The 24,952-nt window shown below is 40.5% G+C and overlaps 1 protein-coding gene and 1 long non-coding RNA gene across 5 annotated transcripts in view; one reads left to right on the top strand and one right to left on the bottom strand.

Annotated features, from left to right (window-relative positions):
* LOC117937671 (partitioning defective 3 homolog) overlaps positions 1-24,952 on the bottom strand; it is a 368,949-nt gene that overhangs the window by 216,789 nt on the left and 127,208 nt on the right. For all 4 annotated transcript variants that reach the window (XM_034861772.1, XM_034861774.1, XM_034861775.1 and 1 more), the window contains exons 4-5: positions 7,849-8,033; positions 3,786-3,923 (exon numbers count right to left, since the gene is read on the bottom strand). In XM_034861772.1, coding sequence (XP_034717663.1) covers positions 3,786-3,923; positions 7,849-8,033 — 323 coding nt within the window. The remainder of the gene's footprint in view (positions 1-3,785; positions 3,924-7,848; positions 8,034-24,952) is intronic.
* The window catches only part of LOC117937673, a 14,527-nt gene continuing 6,658 nt past the window's right edge, over positions 17,084-24,952 (top strand). The window contains exons 1-2 of the long non-coding RNA XR_004655208.1: positions 17,084-17,094; positions 19,932-19,934. This is a non-coding gene — a long non-coding RNA (uncharacterized LOC117937673). The remainder of the gene's footprint in view (positions 17,095-19,931; positions 19,935-24,952) is intronic.

The raw sequence follows: 24,952 nt of genomic DNA, 5'->3' as shown, positions 1-24,952 counted from the left end.
TAAAAAAATAAGGTGCAGTATGAATCAGGCAGGGGGTGCATGAAGATAACAAGAGATGCTAATGTTGTATTAGCGTTGTATTAAAGTAGAGCTTGTTTAGTGAACAGACAAGAATAAGTGCGATGCCCTTTTCCAAGTTTTCTTTGTTTTTGCTTTTATCTTAACTCATAAAGCAGAACAATAAAGTACAAGAGATAAATAATGCATGATAAACAAACAACTGCTAATTGGTGTGATTTTCACACGTATGACTGTGTGTGTGTGTGTGTGTGTGTGTGTGTGTGTGTGTGTGCACTCATTATCTCCACCAGCGCTTTAGCACTGATCACAATTCTTTTTAATTAACCCACGCGGCGTATTTTTATCTTCCAGTTCGATGCTGCTGTGCCGCCCGCCCATCAAGAAGACAAAGCAGACAAAATATCAAACATGTGTGGGAGGGAAAGGCAGCGATTGAGCCTGAGATACAGTGAGTCAAGGAAAAAAACAACTTGGGCAACCCGGGGCCTCTTTGAAACCATCACAGTATCACTTCTAATGAGCGGATTTGTGTTTTGTAAATCATCTTAGTCATGCAGCTGTCAGATTACAAAGACTTAGGTAGCACGGAGAATTTGCTACCGGGTGGATGCTTAAACTCTGTGTCGCTCTTGCTGTTATTCATTAAATGTTTACATACTGATGTTGGTATGACTCCAGCTCTGAATTAATAACCGTGTATTTTATAAGATCTTTGTTAATGAGTATTTACCTGGAAACTTCACAGTAATCTTGGGATTCGGGAAATTTCTTTATGAAAACATGTATGCCCTTGCTGCACTGTTTGCGTCTTCTTGAAGCTACTCTACTACAGCTTCTGTAGTTTAACAATTATTAATCATGGAAATGAGTAAACGTTATACAGTTAAAGACAAATATGGAGAGAAAAGATAGAGTCCAGTTTAACACTGCAACTTCAGCTGACTTTTGGAGGATTGTTTTTTAATGTTAAGGTAGACACGGCCTCATCCACCAGCAAGAGGCTACACGTTTTAATGTTTTCATTTTTAAACTTCAACTGAAGGATGCCTATGAATAAAACACCAACCCAAATGATTGACAGAGTTTTGTATAATTATCATATACAAATCTGTTGACTTTGACTTTTGGCCTTGTTTAACCATTATAAAGCAACATATACATTAACTTGTATCAATGATGAATTCAAAAATGTAGGCTGGATCTGATTTTACCTATTACAAAATGCAAAACCTTTTCTCAATTTTGAGGATTTGCTGTTTTCCTCTTTAAAAGGTTTGTGTGTGTGGTTTGTGGTATGGCAAGACATTTTATTCGAGCAATAGTGCAGTAGATTCAGATGCACAAAACCCGCAGTGCACTAAAAAAAGCTTATTTTCCTGACTGTCTAGCCAGACACAGATACTGTAATAGAACGGTTAAGAATGAATATACTTCCTCGGTGGCCTCGGCAACAATAATACACAACCTTGGCCGGGTTAGTTTTCAATGAGACTGAAAAGAGACAGGCAGGCAGACCACCCCGAAAAACAACAGTGCGGGAGTCCATGTTCAGGTGAGAACCCTGACAAGCTGAGTGGAATATAACACAGAAAAGTTGTTTGTGAAATAAGCCAACGGGAATGCGTTTGGAAGCTTGAATATCGATCGACTTCTTTTCATTTTGACCGTTCTATTGGTCCTTCAAATTACTTGTGCTTTACTCTTCTTCCCATATCACAGTATTTCACACCCTTTCTTTGGTCCTTTGTCATTCTATAACATGAAGGAGGGATAGATTAAACACCTCCTACATTAATCAGATTAGGCAGCTGAGGTAGTGACGGGCAGAGAGAGAGACAGAAAAACTGGGAGAAATCCTCTTCACGTCGAGCTCAGTGAGTCCGACACCTTCCAAGGTCATTTCTGCTCTCCCAGCAGGGAGCCTCTGTCACTTTCAATAACTTTTAAAGGGAACATATTTTCTCTCTTCTGACAGGCTGAGGAGTAGAGGGACTAGTCGCAGAGTGAGACAATCACAAAGTGCCAACAGAGCAAGGGGGTGTGAAGTGAGGAGACAAGCCTGCGGTGACCAACACCGTTCACTGTTACGTTATGAAAAGCATAGCCACATGGAACAGAAGTATGAAGTCTGATGCCAGTCACCGTTTCTGTTGCAACCAGTGGGCAACCATTCAACCAGTAATCACTACTCTGTTGCTGTCACACTATGACAGGGTATGATGCATTATGACACAATCCAGCATGCTACTTTAAAGCTATAGTGTGCAACTATTATATTTTAATAAACAACCCATTACGTTCAAGCCATTCCAAATTTGTTGATTCAATGCTAATTCAGCCTATCAGCTCCAGAAAACCCTCTCTGTATATCTCAGCAAGGCAATGGTTACAAAATGGTGTCGTCCAGTGACTTTTGCACGCAGAAACTCGAGTGATGCGTTTCCCGTCACCGCTGAAAAAAGGACAACAGCAGTGTCCAGCTTTGAAGACAAAGACAAGATAATAACCTATTCTGAAGAGTCCATCATGTTTTTTAATCATCTGTGTTCTCCTTGATTTGACAGGATAAACGATACTAGCAAAGATGGGGATGAAGGGGGGGGGGTGCGATCACCACGTCATGTGGCTCCTGCAATGGTGTTGATGTCATTACTTAGATTACTTCATGGGGGCGACAGAAAACATGCATTACAGTTTTAAGGTGCTGGATTCATGTTTTTACCAAATGACATATGTTACATGTAACTGTCACTCAGTGGGATATATTACTATGGCAGCACGGCTGCCAAGTGGACATGAAACCTGTTCTTGTATGCAGCTATTAATACCTGAAATAGTCATCATAAAGTATGAATGATAAAATGTTTGTACACCGATTCCAACAACCAAACTTCACCTGTTGTTAGATACCCATTACCAAACCAATTCCATTGTTTCTCCCAAATTTCAAATCTGTATGCCTCACAGTGTGGAACTAATCATGACCCTTTTCAAGTTAAGTAACATGAGGCCAGAGAATGCCGTTACAATAAAAATTGAGGTGGTGGCCCAACACAAACTGAATTTAACGCAGCGGTAGGCACTTTGCTTTTTAGAATATTATAATGCAAGTAGTCAAAAAGGAAACTAGACTTCCACCTTATTGTGGCTCTGCTTTCAGGCTTTAGATAATCTAGCCCGTGATGGGAGACTATGCCCAATCTTAGGTAAGATAAGGGGCAGAGTGTTCCTATTGGCTGTTAAGCACAATCAGACAGGTAGGGAAGTAGGTACTCTATATCCACGACGTGCCACTTTCCCGGGATTGCTCCGCTGCCGCCGGGTATTCCGCCGTTTGTCATTCTTTTCATTTCACCCACCTTTGTTTTGGAATTTTAAACTCTGGTGGATTTCTGAGGACTATGATTAACTGCTCCTCAGATCTCTGCAGGGTAAATTGAGACACCTAGCTATCTGAGTTTTCTGTAGAACGATAATACAACTTCTGAACGAACACTAAAACAAGTTCGTTCCTGAAGCAAAGGCACCGCGCTTAGCACCGGCCTAGACGATTGTAATTGGTCCTCCACAGCGCTGTGGAGGAAGGTCTAGCAATGCAAGACTATGGAGCGGGAAAGCTGCAGGAAGAGGTGTTACTCTGCTTAAAATCCGGGCGTTTCTGGCTGCCATGGATATGATTGCTAATTTCTTCTACAAAGTTGTCTTTTCCTGTCTTTAAACCTTAATAAATGACGCTCTATTTTGTGTTAAGTCCACCTTCATACCTGTTCCTGCCTGTCAAGCCATCGGTCCACCATTGGATGGTTGGCGCTCAGGGATGATCGAGTCATTTCCCTCTGGAACTGAGTGGTCCAGCCACTCGCATCACGTGGAAGACTCCGATAGGCCTGGCCTCCCCTACCCTGCAGGACAACAGGAAGAGGCGGAGAGCTGTACATCACTTCATGACCATTCTCTATGTCTTTGGCCTTTACACGGACAGTTTATGGGTTGGTGATATCTGGGAGTTAGTATATCTCAGACTTGTGCCACACACCAATACTATGAGCTTCATTCAAGTCTCACTCCATCCATCCCTCACCCCTAACCCTTACCCACAACTAAACTTGAGCCGTTACTAAAAGGCCTATTACAATGAGACAGACACAGCTAAGCTCTTCCATCACGGGAAAAAAAAAACACCTTTCAAAAATTGCTGCTGCCAAGGTAATGTCAAACACCAGCAGACTCTCTACAAACACAAAAAAGCACACTAAATTACATTTCAGACATGCTAGCCTTGGCACTGAAATTGCAGTGATTGAAGGTCATGGTGGCTGAAGCTATTTGAATAAAAATGAAAGCAAATTATATTAAAAGATACAGCGGACATAATGATTCACAGAGGCACAAACAGAAGGAGAATGATTAAAGGTCTGATGAGTTCTGAAACGGCAGCTAAAGAGCGAGGCAGACAAAAACAGAAGTTTGGCATTCTTTAATGAGACATCACACAACAAAAGAACACAGACAAAAGTTAAAAAAGAAAGCCCCCCCAAGTGGAATTTCGCAGAATGAGAGGGAGGATGACAGACAGCCCAAAAAGGTAAACACAGACAAACAAAAGAAGTTATGTTCAGAGAGTGATAAAATAGCAGCAAACATTGCAAAAAAAAAAAAAAAGAGTAAGAAAGAACCAGGGAGAGATTCTTATCCTCTGCATGCTATAAGTAGCAATGTGTGTTTTAGTGCAGTAGAATGTGGCGTGACGGGGCCTGAGGAAGCACTGCAGACAGGACTGTAAATCTCAGCCGGACACGTGGGGTCTACTGAGACGGCCCCTGATAGCCATCGTGACCTCGGCCCCCGAAATGCAAGACGGCGCGACAAAGGACCGCACTTCACTAACTTTTACGACAGATCAGATCGTAAAATGCAGAGAAAGCCAGATACTAGAGAGGTAGTAGTAGAGCAACAATCTCATATCCACTGCCTAATCCATTTATTTGACTGTGCTAAGCGTGGAGAACCCGGAGTATGAGGGATTGTTAAGTCGTTGCGTGAAGTGATGAGTTTACAGTGCTAGCTGATGACTCAGGACTCCCATTGGCTCATATTTGGAAGATATAGCGGAACCGAGCCTTACTCAGCCATAACTGGACTCACAGGGAATTGAACATAACATGGCTGGCTGTAGTGTGTAAAGGAAATTACCCCAGACAATGGGGAGACAGTATTGTGCATGGCTTGCATCCGTACGCTCTTCTGGCAATGTTAATAACTGATGTACAGGTCCCTTTGAGAAAAATGTTTGCGCCAAGACATACATATATCAAAATCAATGCTGACTAATACATTCAACATCTGTTGTTGATTGAATGAAAATAGACTTCTTCTTGGACTGATGGTGACAGTCGGAGGTATTAAAAAGAGATACTGAGGATTATGAGGACTAAGACTCCATTTTTATTGAATAAAATCTAATGGCTGCAGTCAAACACTAGACAAGCTGAATAAAAAATAACCTCCCAGTGCTAGGACATTACTCTTCAAAGCAGTCACCAGTGACAGAGAGATTAGGTAAATTAGGTCAGTGATTCAGAGTGGGGTCTGTGGCACTGTGCCAGGGGGTCTGTGAAACGTTTTGCAGAGTCATTCTTTTAACTAATCATGATTATATATTTCAACGAGTAATTTGAATAATATATATAATAGTTCTATAATGAATCTGAAAATATGTTTAACACATCTTTGTAATACATTTCTCTTGTGTTATTTTTCTTCTTCACATAACTACGGAAGTGTAAAAAAAGAAAAGAAATAGGCAATGTCAAATTACTCCAAAGGACATATTGTCACTGTCGGGCAGAAACCCTTTATCTCCATATTTGGTCATTTGATTTCTTTCATTGTCTGTGTCTGTGAGTAATTGAAATATCCAAACAGTGACAAAGCAATATTGTCTGACTTTGTCTGAGTTAAATAGCTCAATTAAATAGTTTCAAATTAGCATTTTTCTCATTTCCTGAAAAACAATGGCTTTGGACATACAAGGATCGGCGGTGATATACGAGGGGGTCCCCACTATATACTCCATCTTACAAGGGGTCTTTGGCTGAAAAAAGATTAAGAACCTCTGAATTAGGTAATCCAGATAACCGATGACCTGTTTGAGACGGAAAAGAACTAAATGGGATACTTGGACATTGCATTCAGTCAAGCTTTGTTTCCAAAATCTATGAAGTGTACACCATTTACTTTAGCCATAATCTGAATACCATTTAGATTACAAATGTAGTCACATATCAACCAAATATTAAGGATGTTTAAAAGGATGCAAAGTATATTTAAGCCGCCTTTTGTCGGTCTGGCTCAGGTTAAACTCTTTGTGAAACATGAACAAACACAAACAATGAACACCACAGAACTTTTTTATTATCCAGTTTGTCAGTTATAACAGAAAAGAACCCAAATAAACTACTTTAATGTAGTTTTTTATAAAGTTGTATCGGATTGTGTATAAACTCCTGTACTTTCTGATACTGATACCAGCGTTTTAGGCAGTATCAGAAGCGATGCCGATACCAGTACCGGTATCGGAACATCTCCATGCTTATGTGCAATCATTTGTTTATAATGTTGATAATAATCCTGTTGCGTTAATTATGTAACCCAAACCCTGCTTATCCCACAGTGCAAAGCAACCAAACATGACTACTCTGCAGAGTGGAAGTCACAGTATGGAGCAACAGAATGGCCAAACTACAGAAAGGAATCAGAAAAAGCATCTATTGACCCACCTGTTCTGCCTCAGATTTTTTTATTCTTCCTTCTTTTCAGCAAATAAGCACAAAAACAAACAAACATTTGAACATATTTGCTCAGTGTAAGATGGGCCAGAAAAGACAGCATACTGACAAAATGAAAGGCCTAATAACCATTTCACCTTAACCTGTTTTCTCCACCCTCTGCTGGGGAGTGTGCTGTGACATTGTTGAGGCACTGACAACTAAAGTGTCTTTAAACAGGATTACCAACCCACTAATCACATGGAGGTTTGCTGTGTCACGTTCCAAGCACTCAATCATCTCCCATTTTTTAACCTCCCTGTTTCTTTGGGAACATATCTATTTCTCAGCGAGGCTTAAAGATCTGTCAGCCCCACACTGGGGCAGCCATTTTGAGCAGTTAATTGGCTTCCCCTATCTTTCTGAAGCCGTAGGGAGGTTGTACCTGAGGTACGCTTTTTTTTTTTTTTTTACTATTCATAATAAAAGGCTTAAAAGCCTCAGAAAGGTAAATTTAGAATAAAGGGAAATTGTTTAACAATCCCTGCTCGTCTTTCTAAAAGACAAGAAGGGTGTTATCACGAGGAACTAGTTTGAGTTAAAGACTATCTCTTCCAGCGCTGAAATCTGCAAGCAGGGCATCGCAGGATTCATGTCTAGTTTATTTCTTTGATTTGGCATGCAGAGGAGAGACGGAATGAAAATGAGGGAAGAAAGGGGGAAGTTAAAAACAAAGAGGCTGCTGGAGTTTGGAAGACTGCAGTGCACATATCTCTGACATTATAATTGATGCAGCTCCAGTGCATCTGCAGCACTGTGGAAAATAACTTCTGGCAAGCTGTTGGAATTGGCATTGACAGGGGTGTAAAATTAATGTAACGCTTATCTTTTTTAAGTTCAGCTGAGTTTTAACACCTTTTCAGATTAACATAAACCTTTATGACGTACGTGGTATACCATAGTAAGTATTTTAATAGGTATTTCCCTTGATAACAGTTGAGAGTCAAGGTAACCACACATTTTAAGACACCGACAAATCACTGACCAGTTTTATAGTTACCTTTCGTTCCAGGCTGCCGGTGCCAGCGCTTGTGTTTGGTTTGTGCTTGTGCTTTTGGAAGCCAACAGTTGTGGACCAGCGGGTTGGGTTCTTTCTGGACGGTGCTTCTGGACCACCCGGGACTTCGCCCGTAGGAAGGCCGGCCAGGGAGGGATCACTGGTGCGACGGACATGGAGGGGCATGTCTGAAGGGTAGGGGACACAGAGAGGGACAGAGATTTAAAGCAACATTGAACCACTTGCTCCTTTATTCATACAATATATTAAGAAGATCACTTTCCACCTCAGTATTTACACTGTGGCACATGTCTGGTACCCATGAGGCCCCTACAGTACCTCCTCAACTACCCATTATGTCCACTGAGACATGGGAAGTGGTGATTATAAATACTTGTTTCCATAGAAGGTCTATTGAGCCTCAAAGGAAACATTGTACAACTCAACTATTTGGTTTGGCTTGAGTCCTGCAATAGTGACATAAATATACTGTAGCTATAATTGTAGCTGGAAAATTACCCAGACAGCGATATAAAAAATGTAAATATGAAAGAAAAAGAAGTATGTGAATTATTATCCAACTTTTTCTCAGTTTAGCCACCCTTAAAATAATAATTACTATTGTAATTGCAGCAAAATTGCTCATACATCATGAGCTGACTCTGGAGATAAGGGTCATTCTTACATACTGCACTACAAACTGAAGCTTGTGGTTCTGGAAAGTTCCCCTCGATTTAAACCGGGTCTCACAACCAAAATGACCCCAGCCATCAAACATCTACAAGAAACTGCACAGGAAACACTGGACCATGTTACAGCTGCCACTTTGACCAATCTGCCACTGAAACTTGGCATACACTTCTCATATTTGATCAGAGCTGCCAAAACAAGTAGAGGGAATGAAGTTGCTCAACACTTCACACTCCAGCTAAAACATTCAGAGAGAAATCCAGCTGACGTCTGTTACACTGTAAGTATATCCGTGAACTGTGGTATCTGGATTTTCCCAAAAGGCCATATGGATTTGTTTTCCTTCGTGTTACACCAATAATTATGCAAATAGTTGGGTAACCACCTGTCATCCATCGGTGGATCATGGCAGCGAGCATATGCCGGTGCTAAGCTTCCATCTGATATACCAGAGACATGTCTTAGTTGTGAAAGTTACGCATTTTAATCACGACTAATGCTGTGCTGCCACTTGCGCATACTTAACACTGTGACAAGAGCAGGTCAGATTTAAATGCTACTGTAACGGATATTTGCGACTGCCTGTAAAGTAGCCACGAATAAGTACATATAAGTAATAAATACTCTTACTCCCTAATCCTCTCCTGCCTGATAACTCTGTGGTTTCAGGATGAAGGACAGAGCTCTATGCACTGAACTGTCATTTTCTTACTAACCTTTGGCTGGCAAGATGGTTGGCCCCCATAGGAATTTAAGCTTATTCTACTGTTACAGTCATTGGAGGCATAGTCTGTGGTTGCTCGAATTTTCAAGCTACATTTTTTTCTTAGTGTAGACTATGGCTGTCATTAAAGGCTGTACACATATACCTGACTTGTAGCAGTCTACGTAATGTAGGTACTACTACATTGCTTCTGCATATATTGAAGGTGACTGTGTTGTATGTATATCTATGTGGCCTTCAGCACAGCAGTCTACAGGAGACCAAGGTTTGTGTGCATTTATGGATATACAATTAACATTTGCCATTTTATTAACTGTAATCACAATATTAATCAAACCCTAACCAAGAGTTTGACTTGCCTTACCCTAACCCCAAATGTACTTTAACCCAAACGAACTTGCACCAGCCAATTTCCTTTACCTTAATTTAAACCTACTGTAATTCCAGTTTCTTTTAAATGTTGCCATTGAATAAATAAAACTGTTTTCATGGAACATATGGGGCACTTGCTGAAACATCTGATGTTATAATTCTTGGGGGGGGGGGCACACAACAGCACTTAGCAATTCAAAATCAGGACTACATTTTACAGTAGTTTACTGGTAAATGAATCATATTGGATGATAAGAGTAAACGATAAATATCACTGGTCATTGGAAAAAAAATCTTATTGCTGCCAACTTTACTGCTGGGTTTGGCAATGTTTCAATCATATTATCAAAACTCACAGTATGGCTTATGGCAATGTAGTAACATTTATACCATTTATACAATAAACGTCATAAATTATAAAATATTTGCGCCATTATCCTATTTTGGTCAAAAAGATCTGTCGTCACAGTGTGTCCAACAGCACAGCCCTCTCCTTCCACTAAGTCCGAGGGATTCCATATGTAAATGACTATGTGATTACATTTGGAAACTTCTAGTAACTCTGCAACCAAGTTGAGTGTGCAAAACTACTTCTTCAAAGTAACTTGAGTTAATAAAACACAATTTTTCGTGAGGGACTCATTGCTGCAAGTCAAGTTCTCATGCAGCGGCAGATTCTGTAGCTTGTAAAAAAACATACTTTCAAAGTAGCTTTCCCAAAATTCTGTTCAGAGTTTCATCTTCCTCCTAACCAAACCACTCTGCTGACATGGACCGTGGCAACAAAACTCATCAGCAGCTTTTAATATAGTCTGTATTCCTCTGTTACAAATGTGTTTCATTTATTTTGGCCATTGTCTGTAGGCTTCCTAGAAGGAGGTTGGGAATTGAGTAAAGAAACCACAGCAAGCAGTCAGACAGTCAGTCGTAGTGCGTTTACTCTTAAATTAGATGGAAGATTCAATAATGGCATTTAATAGACTTTGACCCTCTCGGTAACGGCTGGTTCACGTCCAGTTCAGGACTCTAATGACGTTCACCTCAGACAGCGGGGGTAATTAAAGTCCAGTATTATCCTACATGACAGGCTTAGAAATGACACACACACAAATACAGAAAGACAGGGAGTGAGAGTGAGAGCCACAGAGTCTGGGAAAAACTGAGGGGATAAAGAGGAATGAAATGACACAAATTAAAGGATTAAAAAACAGATGATTGGAGATTGTATCAATCTATAAAATTCACATCAAATCTCGATACTGTGTCTTCTACCTCAGAATGAGTTTTTTTTTTTATTAAAGGTTTTTTTGATAAAGGTTTGATTTTAATGTATCTGTGTGTGTAGGCACAAAGTTAGACAAGACACTTGTGGACTAATAGCCTTGGTAGATTTCCCAGAATACCTCAAGGCTCAGCTCTTTCTGGGACTTTTGAAACCATGACAACAACCTTTGTGCTTTATGCAACGTGATTGTGATTTTTCTATCATTCAAATTTGTGCTTTTTCCAAACTTCTACACTAAATTATGGGATTAAATGTCAGTAAAATTGAGAATTTCTACAAAAGATGCAGCTTTACATCAAGTGTTAATAGAAGTTATGGTCTAGAACAGAGAAATTCCAAAGGGGGGCCGAGACCCCCAGGGGGTCCTCAGATTTCGTGCAGGGAGGCCATCAAATTATACATCATGCCAACAATTCTTACTTGAATAACTTGAAAAAAATGCATGTATAAGTGGCCAGGTTGGATCTGAGGTAGCAGTGGCGCGGGCACATATGTCATTTGAGGTTGATACCTCGACGCAGAGGTCCAGGGTTTGAATACGAACTGTTCCTGCCCGTCTTCCTCACCTAACTGTCCTGTCAAAATTAAAGGTGGAAAAGGCTAAAAATAATCGTAAAAATATATATGTGTGTGTGTGTGTATGTGTAAAGGCTTTATGCCGCCCTTCATTTTATTGTAGGCCCAGTTTAATATGCAACCCAATTTTATACAATATAACTATGTAGTAAGGGTTCCCTATTCCATCTGTCTTTCTGTTCAGGGGTCCTTGGTTTAAAATCCTTTGAAGACCCTAGAAGATCATTTAATGTTTATTTCATTAGAAACTATCCATCCATCCATCCATCCATCTTCATCTGCTTATCCGGTATCAAGTCACGGGGCAGCAGCTCCAGCAGGGGACCCCAAACTTCCCTTTCCCGAGCCACATCAACCAGCTCCGACTGGGGGATCCCAAGGCGTTCCCAGGCCAGGTTGGAAATATAATCCCTGTACATAGTCCTGGGTCTTCTGCCTCCTCCCAGCGGGATGCGGCTGGAACACCTCCCTAGGGGGGCGCCCAGGAGGCATCCTTACCAGATGCCTGGAACACCTTAACTGGCTCCTTTCGACGCGAAAGAGTAGCAGCCCTGGATCTCGTTCTTTTGGTCATGACCATAGGTGAGGGAAGGAACGAAAACTGACCGGTAGATGGAGAGCTTTGCCTTCTGGCTCAGCTCTTTTTTCGTCAGAACGGTACGATAAATTGAATGTAATACCACACCCGCTGCGCCGATTCTCTGACCAAACTCCCGCTCCAATGTCCCCTCACTCGTAAAAAAGACCCCAAGGTATTTAAACTCCTTCACTTGGGGTAAGGACACATTCCCTGTCTTAAGGGACTCCATCGATGAGGCAAATATCTTTCCTCATCAGATCATCTCATTGTTCATGCTTTCCCTTGCAGATTACACAGCCAACACAACAGACCAACACTTTAGTTAGGCCTGAGTGAGATATATAAAGGATTTACTTTGTGCAACCTTCTTTGCACTGCGGTTCTATGATTACACAAAACTAATAATGTGTGATTTACTATACCATTGGCATTTGAACATTAACAATAATAATAGCACATTCCAATTGAATGAGGTCTTCTATTTAATAAAATGTTGATCCACCACGCGTTCAAATCCCCACAGATTAACATATATGATAAAAAACAGAGATGTTAGAGCTTGTGCTTGTGTGTGTGCTTGCATGTGTGTACACAGTTTAGAAGGTCACAATATGAAGATTCTTGCACCTCTCCGTTCTCCCTGACCAATTTTCCTCTATTTAATTTGTGATGGGATTACCCAGGCAGTCTAAAGGGCTTGGTTGGTCCCACGTTTAATAACCAGCACTGCCAATTCAGACCGAGCAAGCCATCGATCGAGGCTGAACAGGGAGCGAGACTAGCGCGGCTAATAAAACGAGGCCCTAATCCAGCCCCTGTAGTGAGGGATTATGGACAGGGCGCAGGGTCACAGAGATGTACACACACCACAATTCACCACAGGGAGAGGGCCTACTCTCCAGGGGCTATCACCTCACATGGCTTTGTCCTTTATTTATCTTTCACACCCACCTTGCTTGGAGGAGAAATATATTAGCTTGAATGAACCAACATTGATAAAAGCATTGCTATACATACACAGCTCTTCAGTCAATATTAAAGTCATTCAGTTTAGTAATAGATTGAAGAACTTGCAAATCTAAATGCCGTAAGGTTACTCAAGTCAATTCTGGACCTACAGTGTGAGCTCAGCTTCTGAGTTCTATATTCTTTGAAATGGGAAGGACTACATTTTTTTTGGGGTGGTTACATTAACAACAGTATGTGCCCAACTGGCAAAAAAGCCCCGACATATGCCATCATATGCCAGCATATGACATAAGAATAACCAAACGTTTTAAAACTGCATAATGGACTAATGATGTCCCACTGTTCATTCACATGGCATCACGCAAAGCCGCACGCCATTTCAGTTTTTGCACCAAGTATTAGAAAAACATTAAATAAGAATCAATTTTAATATATGTAATAATGTCTTACAAGGTCCAAACCACGTAAAAGCCTTTTTTAGGTATTTTACAAAGTGAAACATTATTCAGGATGCTGGCATTTATTCAGAAACAAAGGACAAAACAACAACAAAAACAAAAACATTGTGACACCAATTATGGCAAGTCAGTGGTGTGTGTTGGTCCAATAAAGTGCAGGAATAGTTTGTGTTGTTGTAAGAGATAACGATCGTCAATTGTCAACTTCACCATAAATACTGCTCGCTTTAATCATAACAAACAGCATGTGCTCTCTTTACTGGCAAAAAGAACCATCATCAGCATTATGAAAATAAATTCATGAATAACTTGGGTGGCCAATAAAAAAAGTCTTTGTAGGGAGAAAATTTCAGTGGGAATGCAAATGTGTATTTAAGATATTACAGATATGAAATGAAAGATGAATTGGTATTTGAAAGGTCTTTTTTTTTTTTACCAAATATTTATTGAGACATTAATTTTAGTTTGGAAAGATTGAAACCCACCATTTCTGTCCAGATTTGACAAAACAAGCAAACATTGATGACAGCCCACCAACTGGCGTGGTGTTTCAATCAGGTAAAGCGGTGAAGAACAAAATGGAATTGAATGTCTTAAGCTTAAACAGGTTTTAAACCCATTTATGGGCTATATTTCTCACAACTAATGACACATTTCCAATTTGTCCTGTAATGCTCAATTTTTCAATATATATTCATTGGTGCTTGATTAACAATAAAAACAACATGACTGCATCAAGAAATCCGCCAGAAGAACTCCCAACTGAGGTCCTGTTAGTGCTTTTGTGTTGTCTGGATATATTTGTAGATCCAGATGTTATAATGCAAAAGGACCTTTCCCCAGTGAGCTTATGTCAAGTGACATGCTTAACATACACGTTTAACTGCCTGGTGTTAGAAGTGAGGAAGTCACTGGGATGAATGCTACAATGTCACAGAAGACTGAGCTCATGAAATGGCGTATGTTTAACACGCCAATTCCTATGCCATTCTTGGCGTGTTATCAAGACGCATTGTCGCTTTTTAGCATGAACGCCAATCAACGGCGTTGTTGTTTTCTTAAACCCAACCCTGTCCTTCTTTTCCTAAACTCAACCATTGCTTTCTTCTTGCAGTACAGTTCTATCTATCTCACTTCCCTTTCCCATTTTTCCCCCAAGTGGCTCCAATAACGCAGCAAAATAAACTTCTAACTTAGTGAAAGAGATGGGGGTCAGATCTAATGCATAAGCTGTGGAAGTTTCCAATCACTGAAATGGCACAAAGTAAAACGAGAGGGTCCTTATAATACCTGGAGAGGAGGAAGTGGACCTTCCTCCTGACTGGCTGCCAACTCAAGGTAATGGAGCTAATGCTTCAGCATACTGATAAGGTTATAGAGAGGACACGCTAAAGAGGGACTGTGTGTCTGTATGTGTCTTTTATGCTTGTTCTCTCCGCTTTCCATTCTTATGATGACCAAATGACCTCACAAGGATGGCAAAAGTTGCAGAAAATAATCATGTGAGCAAATGCTGCCACTCATCACGTCTACATGAGATTATTTTAGAGTTAGAACAAGGGGTTTGGCTTTGACTTGGATTTTAACATTGTAAAGTGATGTATTCTTCATTTTCAGAGAACTTTAGTTTTCCACTTAATGCCAAGAAGTTGCCAAGATAGTTAAGAACTGGGTCCTGGTAAGCCAAAATGACTTTAAAGCTTAGTGCGTATCTTTGTGGTATTTCTCAGTATGGCTATGTTCAGAAGGTGTGTTGTCCGGACATGTGTGTGCATGTTCATATGTTCCTCAATGTGGTTTTACCCTTTAAACAAATGTATGAAAGGTTTGTTTAGGAAAAGAAGGTACACTAACACATTAAAACTTAGTCATGTCACAGATTCTATAATGTATACAATGCTGGAATTTTCCTGTACAGTAAGATTTGGGTGAGAGGTTATTGAATAAAGCAATTCTGGACCTACAGAGTCTTCACTAGTATCTAAATACAAATATGCGCATACAGTTAGAATGCAGGAACTATCAGCCAAGCAGGGAGGAAAGCTGTCTGGTGGATGAACTGAGTATTTTCTCTTGAGGCCCTCTGGCCCTGGCGTATGCCGAGTCCATGCTTTCACATAGAACTCATTTAAATATAAATGCCAAGCAGCCATGGCTTCATGAAATGTCTAAAAGGGGGCTACGTTGAATACTTCCAGCCCAGTTCAATGTCTGAATAAATTATGGCACTGAGCCATTTTAACTCTCTTCACCAACCACTGACTACATATTGATGTCCCTTGTGTGCGGCGAAGGGGATTTCCACTGAATACACCCTGACCTGATTCATCCACGGGGGGACAAAAAAAAGACAGTTCTGGAGTGGTGGGAACCAGGACTGTGGAGAAAGAGATGAAAAATGTAGAAGACTTAAATAGGACGCTGATCAACCTAAGGCCAAACAAGGTCAAGAACACCACTCAGAGTACTTCTGTGAAGTGTTTAGCAAACTATGTAATGTCAGACTAAAACGAGACAAACTTTGAATAAACATCGACTGTCGGCCTTTACCAGGATCAGAAGATGAAATCCAACAAACGACTGGATGGACAAGCACTTTAAAGCAAAAGGGCAGTTGTGGAAACAAAAACCCTATTTAACTTTAGGGCTAAGTGCCAGACTGTCTATACATTGTGTGTGTTCATGTGTGCGTGTGTGTGTATGTGCGTGCATGTGTGTTTGTGTGAAGACTTTTGGGCATTGGGCTTTCATGTGCATGGGCCCATCCTAATTCATTTTTACAGTTTTTTTTTTTAATCAAATCTATGAAAGATGTAATCATATTGTAGCTTCTTCTGACACATAGTCAACGGCGGCCCCCCTCTTTCATTTTCAATGTACACCCAAACCTCAAAGACAGACTCATTTAATACACTTACACATTGACAAAATGTATTTAAATGCTTCAAATTTATCTTGGATAAAGACTGTCAAGTTTGAATTTACCGGTGGACCACTCAGCTTGTTCATGCACACATGGACATGTTTGTAGAAAAATCCAAACAAGCCCTGGCTCTTTGTGCTGTTTTACAGGTTCTAAAAGGGAAGTTCTTGACGAAGCAGCCCCCTCTTGCAAACTGGCCTTAGTATGAAAGAACCTCCAACTCTTCTAATGTTGATAGAACGTAGACATCTATGTGCAGTCCAACAACATTGTCTCTGTGCCAGAACTACTGTTTATATCAGGGTCAGCACTTCAAAATGAACTGTCTTAGACAAAGCCTCTGCAGTAATAGTAATCTCTTTAATCTTCTTCTGCCTTAGGTATTTGGCATGAAGAGCAAAGCTAAAAGATCACAGAATGGTGTAACTTTCGTAACTTAAGGCATCAACGGAAATATCACTGTAATCTGTAATAATGATATTTTAGTACTAGAAATCAGAATTAGGTCCGGCTCTCGAAGTGAAATGGCTACGACCACGGTTTGAGTAGCAAAACAGTATCAAAACATTTATTTCAATATTGCACAGATATTAACCGCAAATGGAATACAACAACAAAGACAAAAGATTCCCCCCAAAATAATAGTCAGTTGGCTTAAAAGAAAATCCGTCAGTCAGTTCAATGCAGTTCAGTTCTGTTCGTTTAGGCCTTGGTTCAAATCACTACTCGGGCAGTGTGAGAGGGTTGGAGATCTCATAAATCTTATCTGTATCCAAAAGAGTGTAGTCCACCAGGGTTGATGGTCGCTGGTTCACATTCCCAAATCACTGGGTCCAGAATCACTGGCTCGCCGTATCTCTCTCGTTCTCTCTCAACAGTGGCAGAATATGCACAACATAAAAAAACAATCTGCATTCACCAATGGAACATGTCCGATTAGTAGCTGTACAGAGCTCTATCATTAACACATTCAAATTCCTTGCCACTCAAATTCAGTTCTATATTCATTTAAACATGAACATAACTCACTGTGTAACATACCACCTCAATTATGACTTAAGACAATAGAAATACACGTGAACAGTGCTACATTTTACAGGTTTAAGCTAACCAAAAGGTAACTGGACTCATTGAAACCGTATAGTTACAAATAGCACGGCAAAAGAGGTGCAAACACTCTTTATGCTTGCCCTAGACCTCAAAATCTCAGCCCTTTAGAGTAACCTTGTAGTTTAATAAACATGCATGGATTCACGTTGCGCAGTCTTATTTTCGACAACGCACATGTACAAGATGGCGGCTTTCAAAGATAACATATCAATCACCTCCGACTGTTTGTTTTTCTTAAATGTCAAGGACATAACCGGAAAAGCAAAGTAACATAAAATGCACGTATTATTCAATTATAAAAGTAGCTTATCTTTCTGCTCTTTTAATCAACTTAAGGCAGCATGCTAGCATGTAGTTAGCCTTCTGTCTCACTCACCCGAGATTCTAAAACTTCTTTCCAAAGGAAATGAAAGTGTGAACGGCAGTTCACAATATCTAGGGCTTCTTGCCACTTTTACTAGCTCAATATCTATAATGCAATCGATTTCTCTCGCGTGTAAAGTAGTCTATTTCACTCTTTTCCCTCACTCTGTCTTCAACTGGCGATCTGCTTTCCGAGAAGAGCAAAAGAGAAGAAGACGTTGATCTTCTTCAGCCGCGCAACATAGAGCGGTTCAGCCTCTAAGCATGGAGCAGCGCCATCTAGGGGAACGGAGGATCACAGCAATTACAGTACTTTGGCCCTGTGCATTTTAGATTGGGCTACAATGGCATGTTTGATGTGATCCAATCTATAACATTCAGTGCTTTCAGTTAAACACGTTATTAATGGCATTAACTCAAACCCATTTTAACGGTGTCATTTTTTTTTAAATCGTACTTTTTGGCCTAGCATCTTTGTAGTTTTTTTTACACATACTGTTGCAACACCTATTAATGTTAGAAAAACTACAACCCGACACTGGACCTAGCTAGACCGGAAACAAAAAAACAGGCACACCAAAGAGTAGTAACGTTACGCTTTGAGTAGTGCCGTCAAACGATTAAAACATTTAATCACGATTAATCACATATCTTTATCTATTCTAAATTTAACTTGATTTCTTTTTGTCCCATTATTCTTTTCTCATGTTAATACTCTTAACAACATAGAAAAATCGATTGGCTTGCTTTGGGCATATGCCAATGTTGTTTTCAATTCAACATTTGCACAAAGCAAGCCGATCCACTTTTCCCTGTTGAAAAAGAATAATGGGACAAAAAGAAATCAAGGGAATAAAAATTTGTGATTAATTGTGAGTTAAACATTTTAATGGTTTGACAGCACTAATATCATTATTTTCTTTCAGAAAAACTTAATTCCTTAATGTATGATTACTTTCATATTAAATACATTACATGTACCCAGGAAGTTCAGCTCACTTTGGAATCAGTGCCCAACTTAATGAAAAACTTTATCTGTCAATCATGTTAGCTTTGGTGTTGGATACAATGTCCCATCATAGTCCCTGAGTCAAAACAATACTGTAGGAAAGAGCTGTATTCCCACAGGGTTGCTAAGTCAACTGTCCTGTTTTCATTTGAAGCAAGAAATAGAGAAAAGCAGAGACTGAGGCTTTTCTCCTGTCAGGACATATAAAATACAGACTATTTACTGGAGAAAAAGATGAGAAGATTTCAGACTTCCTGAAGTCCTCAGAGATGAGACCTCCAGCAGCAGACACCTAGACACTTACACAATAACACGTCTATGTGTGTGTGTGTGTGTGTGTGTGTGTGTGTGTGTGTGTGTGTGTGGGTGTGTGTGCGTGCACAGCTCTCAGACTGCATCCCCAGACAATAAAGATCTTAGAGAGGAGGAGAAGAGTGGAGTTCACTCCCCAAATCCTACCTGACTCATCTAGGTCGAGGCTACTCATGCTGAGACTCCAGAGAACACAGATAGTGTGTTTGTGTGTGCACATGTGTGCATGACTGTGTACAAACACATGCACATGAGCGTGTTTATGGCTTCATGTGCGCATGCATCCTCATCTCACATTTATCTGGGCTGATTAACAATTACATAAACACACATTTGAGGTCAGGAGATCATGCTTGATCTCTGGGCCAGACAAGTTCCTCTTGCACAAAAAAGTTTGGAAATAAGTTCAGATTCATTCCTTGTTCAAATGCAGTGATTCTCAGGTTAAATTTACTAAATGTACTTTACTTAATTTATTTGCTGTGTGTGCATATTGATTTCAAAAAGGAATCTTCTGCTCATGGTATTTTGCGAAAGCAGAACAATAAATTCCTCTTAGTTTGTTGCTTCATAAAGCCTTATCCATTCCCCCAAAACAAAATATTGTAGTAAAATATGTATAAAAAATGGGATCAGCAGTCCAATTACAATGCCCCAACTCTATCCCGACTTAGACCAGACTTATGGAAAATCCCCTCCACACTCAGGCCCCCAGGGAGTTGCTAATCAACAAAGCAAACAGCCCTCAGTCGGCCCAGAAACAGGTCGACAGCAGCACCTTCCATGTAAACACCATTATGTGTGTTTCTCCATTAAGGCCGGTCCGGAGGTACAGGCTCTGCGAGAAAAGGGGCCATAAATCTCACTCAGCCTGATATGTGGCCAAGTCTCTCACGATTAAAAACACAGCTCTGAAAATGTCATGAGCCACCAAGGAAGGGTGGAAGCTAGAGGCACAGCCAAAGCTACCGGGCTTGATACGATTCAGGTATTCAGTTTGGTTGGCCAAACAAATTTAGACTTCTACAGTAAATATCCCAAACCTGATACAGACCTCTCCTTACCCATGTCTCAGTGTGCCATTGTAATATCAAGTGGTTTCTGCACCCGAATAAAATCAAAACGTCTGAGGGTAAACACTGAACGCTTGAAAACTAAACACAACAGTCACAGCATGTTGCCCATCAGTAGCTACAATACACAACTGTGTGTATTGGCCTTAAACTTTAGTATGCTTACACTTGTTTCACACAGAGTACCCCACAAATGTAGCATTGCACTTCTATCACATTATCATAATCACAATGGACCATTAAAAAAAAAAAAAAAAGGATCAAAATGGATGAAGCCGAACTGTCTTTTATATGCCCAAAGCCTTCTTACTTGTCAAAGTCTGGTGCCTTCATTACCCACAATGCAACTTCGACAGCTGACAGTTTGATTGGATATTCAGGTGTGTTAGGTTAGTAGCGCCAAATGTAGCCTCAACCTCACGTTCATTTAATTACACACCCCCACTTTTTATTTTTATTTTTCAAACTTCTTCAGTCCCAAACTAGGCCAACAAAAGTGATATCACTTTTAATGCATTTCTACTATACTTTATGCAACTTTTATATTTGGAGACAAGATCATTACTGAGACAACTAACAGCTTATACTTCCCAGTGGGCAACCAATCACAAAGACTTTGCGTCTTCTGCATCTAAACAAGCCTAAATTGTCACAGATTTAATTGTCACAGCCAAAGTGTGTGAGCTGAAACTGGAGGCTGCTGAGTGAGTGAATGCATTTCCGTTTGTGGCAGGTCAGACGCAGCATCTGACGTATGGGGCTCATTTCACTGCAGCTTCCAGACAGCACGTACACAAAATCCATATTGCAAACATTTCCGTCACAAGAACAACTTCTTCCTCTGCTCTGAACACAAACATCCTCACTTCAGCTGCTCTTTTCAGCAAAGATGACTAATGCAAACTTCCAGCAGACTCCCCAACTTTTGCTCGAGTCTTTGATGATTTATTGGGAAAAAGAGAAAGTTATTTGGTGTGTGAGATGAGAGGAGTGCTGCGTGAGGAGTGATATGGGCACTGGTATGAGGCCTGTGTTGTTCAAGGGATGGAGAAATTTCTGGTTAACACTGAGTACATATGCTAATCTTGAAACGGCTCACACACACAATCTATTTCTGCTCAGATACACACACTTACACAGCATGTATGAGGTCAGAGTAGCTTACATGCAAAAATTCAAAGCATATCAGAGAGACGTTCTTTCCATACTGCAGAGCAGAGCAACAAAGGCAAAAACAGAAGAAAAGAACTGCTCGGCACTATGGGGAGAACTTTTACTTGGACTGTTTTAGAAGAAGTGAATCCAGGATGCTAAGAAACAGATGGTAATGTGATGTGCAGACTGTTTTGGATAGGCATGCTCTGATCAGTCACGCAGTATTATGAAAGCACATGAGGTTTTCATAGACATTAGAGGCGGGGGATGATGAGGCGGAAGCAGGGGTTTTGAAAACTTTACTTTACTTGGTATGTACCTTCGGAATGAATAACAGTAATTGGGTAACAAGGTGGCGTAGTGTGTAGGGAGACTTGCTCTCACTCAGAATGCTGATAATGACAGTATGATACAAAATAATGCTCAGATAGTGGGAGAAAGTGCCGGTTTGATAGAAATTGTATGAGAGTCACAGGGTAGTTAAGAGGTTAAAAGCTGCATGTTAAGGAACTAAACACAGCTGATTTAGCAAAACTGTCATACATTTCTTTCACATCTACTGCAGTCAGATTCACTGTGTTCACTTGGGAGAAATCCCTGCACATGGCTAGGCACTTTTAATGACATTTTGAACACGTTTAGAGACTAAAAACACTTGCCCTGTTTAAGGCTGTTGGGTTCTAACTTTAGCAGGAGGATAACTCGGTGTAGACAGCACCGATTGGTTTTGATTTTCTCTCTACTGACAGACCTCCACATTTACAAACAGAGCTACGTGTTGGAATTGACCGGAATTCTTCTTTAACATCAAAAAAGGCATTACTACAGTCACTCTACGGTGCTTTTTAAAGATTATACATGGCATTTGTCATGGCAACAAAAAGAAATTGCTTCATATGTCAAAACAGGAAAAAGGGGTGATGTTCTGTCAGGGACAAGTTTCCAAAGTTTATTGCAGTTGTGACTGGAAGCAGTGAAATGTCTCAACCAAGGTACAAAGTTTCTAATGCTCAGGGCAGTGGCACAACTTGACCAAACGGTAAGGTGTATAGAATGATGAAACATCCAAGGAACTTTTCAGCAATTACATCAGCACTTGAAGTCCTGATCATGTGCTGAAAAGCATTAACTTTTTTTGTCAGAGTTTCTTCTTTTGCAGTTGTCTGGACACACACATAGTTCCATTTCAAAAAACGAAAAAAGAAGAATGTATAAGGCTTTCTTAAATTGTGCCGTCATGCTAAGATGGACATTTGCTAACTTATTCATTTCTTGACACATTTACGTTCTCCCCCTTCGGATTTTGTATTTATCTTAAACCACCAACCGATGCACCGCAGCCCAATTTTGTCTCACCTTTAGGTATATCTGTCGCACCAGTCCAGGGTCAGACCAGGGCTGTCCGACGCATATTCAACCCTTCCTTTGTCAATTTAGATTAAGCTGGTCAACAAAGGGTTGATCGCTGGTCAGATAAGACCTGGGTCACAACCCAGAAGCGATGTAGTCCAATAACCTCATGTGTTGGAAATTGGCGAGCTGGTTCTTACTCAAAAAGAGTGCCAAACGGAGCCAGGAATATGAGAAATAAAGCTTATTTTATGATTAGTTCATGGTGATTATGTTCTAAAGCACAAACCAAACCAAGGCATTGCAACAATGGGACGGTTGTGGTTAGGAAAAGAACAACAGGGAAAGGAACCGTCACACGTGAGACAAGATCCCCAGTCTCAGGGGTGAAAGTCCTGTGTGGTTTGTCCCATCCACCACCCCAACAAACCTCTTCATGCAGATTTTCAGCTTTTCAATACAACTCAATGACGTAATCGTGCTCACAAAATCACGAAAAGGTGCTTTCCATTAAAGTACAATTGTTTAAAACTTGTGCTCACTCCCACGAACAAAACAAGAAAATCATGTCCCTGTACACACATCAATAGATTAAATAACTTCACCGGTTTTACAAACTGGGCTGTTTCTTCACACAACACTCACTAAAAGAAGAACTAAAAACTATTTTATCCCATTACCTACAGCACTAAAACTGCTGGTAAGATGGCATCACTGATATCGGCTCCAATGATCAAAGAAGAAGGTAGGCAAGGTTGCAACTGGTGTCTGAATCAAGGACTATACAGCGAGCGAAAGAGCTTGCTGACAGCACAACTTGAATCCAGTCTCCAATTGAAGTGTGGATCATGTCATCACCCTGCCCTAAAATGAGGGGGCACTCAATATTTGAGCTGGGAACCTCCTGATCTGCAGTCAAATGCTCTACTACTGAGCAATACTCCCTGACATCATTTCCCAGCCTCACTAGGGCAATACAGCTAGTTGTGGTTGGGTTTGATCTCTGCTACTTGACTAAATTCCACACGACAAAGACAATTTGAAGCAGCGGGCTTTAGGAAGTGGGCAGGAAATCCAACTCCTCTTGTCAACCTGCATCTGCTCTGCCAGAATGAGACACTGAAAACTAAACCAGCTCCAGGCTGATTTCCTCCAGCTGAGTGCCACAAGTCCATGTATAAGGTTGAAATGAAAGAGATGGCCCTTATGGCGATTTAGAAATTGTTATTATTGTTGATACAAATGTGATGCTATGACTAAAACAAAAATCTGCAACTGATCTGAGAAAATGCATTAAAGACTTCTCACACAAGATCGGAGTTTCTGCACTGCTTTAGTTAGAAATGTTTTCTCTTGTAATGAATGTGTTTCTGCTGCTTCCTGTAGGTGAATGAAAGCATCGTAACACATATTTATAATTTGTAGCTATAAATCTATGACAAAAGGTGAGGAGCAGCTTTTTCAGCACATCCAAACCCAGAACGCCAGTCCAATATACCAAGATGTGACTTCTCAACATTTTCATGGGTAGCATAAAGGAAGTCTGCCAAGAAGTCACTGCCCATTGTCAAATTAATCTCCCCTTAATGTTCAAATAGCTGACAGAAACCATTCCATGAGAAAAAACAATAAATCAAGCAAAGTGTGCGAAAATGTTTTGCTTTGATCAAAGCTGTGATTGTGAGCCAAAGTAAGTACTCTGAAAGTGATCATGGTTGCGGCAAGATGGGCATGTGGTAAGGGAGTGTTCTGGGATTTCCACAGAGCTTTGGGGTGAATTGTATCTTTTGGATCTGATGAGAAACAGAAAGGAGGAGAGTAGGGGGATGAGAGCCATTCTGTAGCTGTGGCCAAGAGGATGCATTCATCTCTCTTTCTTTTTCTGTCTCTGTCTCTCTTACAAGCACGCTAGGAGCAGTTTCTTTGTTGTTCATGAATACTTCGGAAACAGTCATTGTGCGCAGCGTGCAGTAAAAACAAACCTGTCTTGTTATTTTATCACACCCACGCAGTGAGACTATCAACTGATACCAGTGACTTGTTTCAGCCATTTTCTTGACGTCAATAATCGTGATATTTGTGAAATGATTCGCTCATTCATCTTTTTTGTGATCAAATATTTATATTTGATCACATTATAGGAGGGAGGGGGGGGGGG

This window comes from Etheostoma cragini, chromosome 22 (assembly GCF_013103735.1).
Source record: "Etheostoma cragini isolate CJK2018 chromosome 22, CSU_Ecrag_1.0, whole genome shotgun sequence".
NCBI classification, from domain to species: Eukaryota; Metazoa; Chordata; class Actinopteri; order Perciformes; family Percidae; genus Etheostoma; species Etheostoma cragini.
This window is presented reverse-complemented; position numbering and strand designations above follow the sequence as displayed.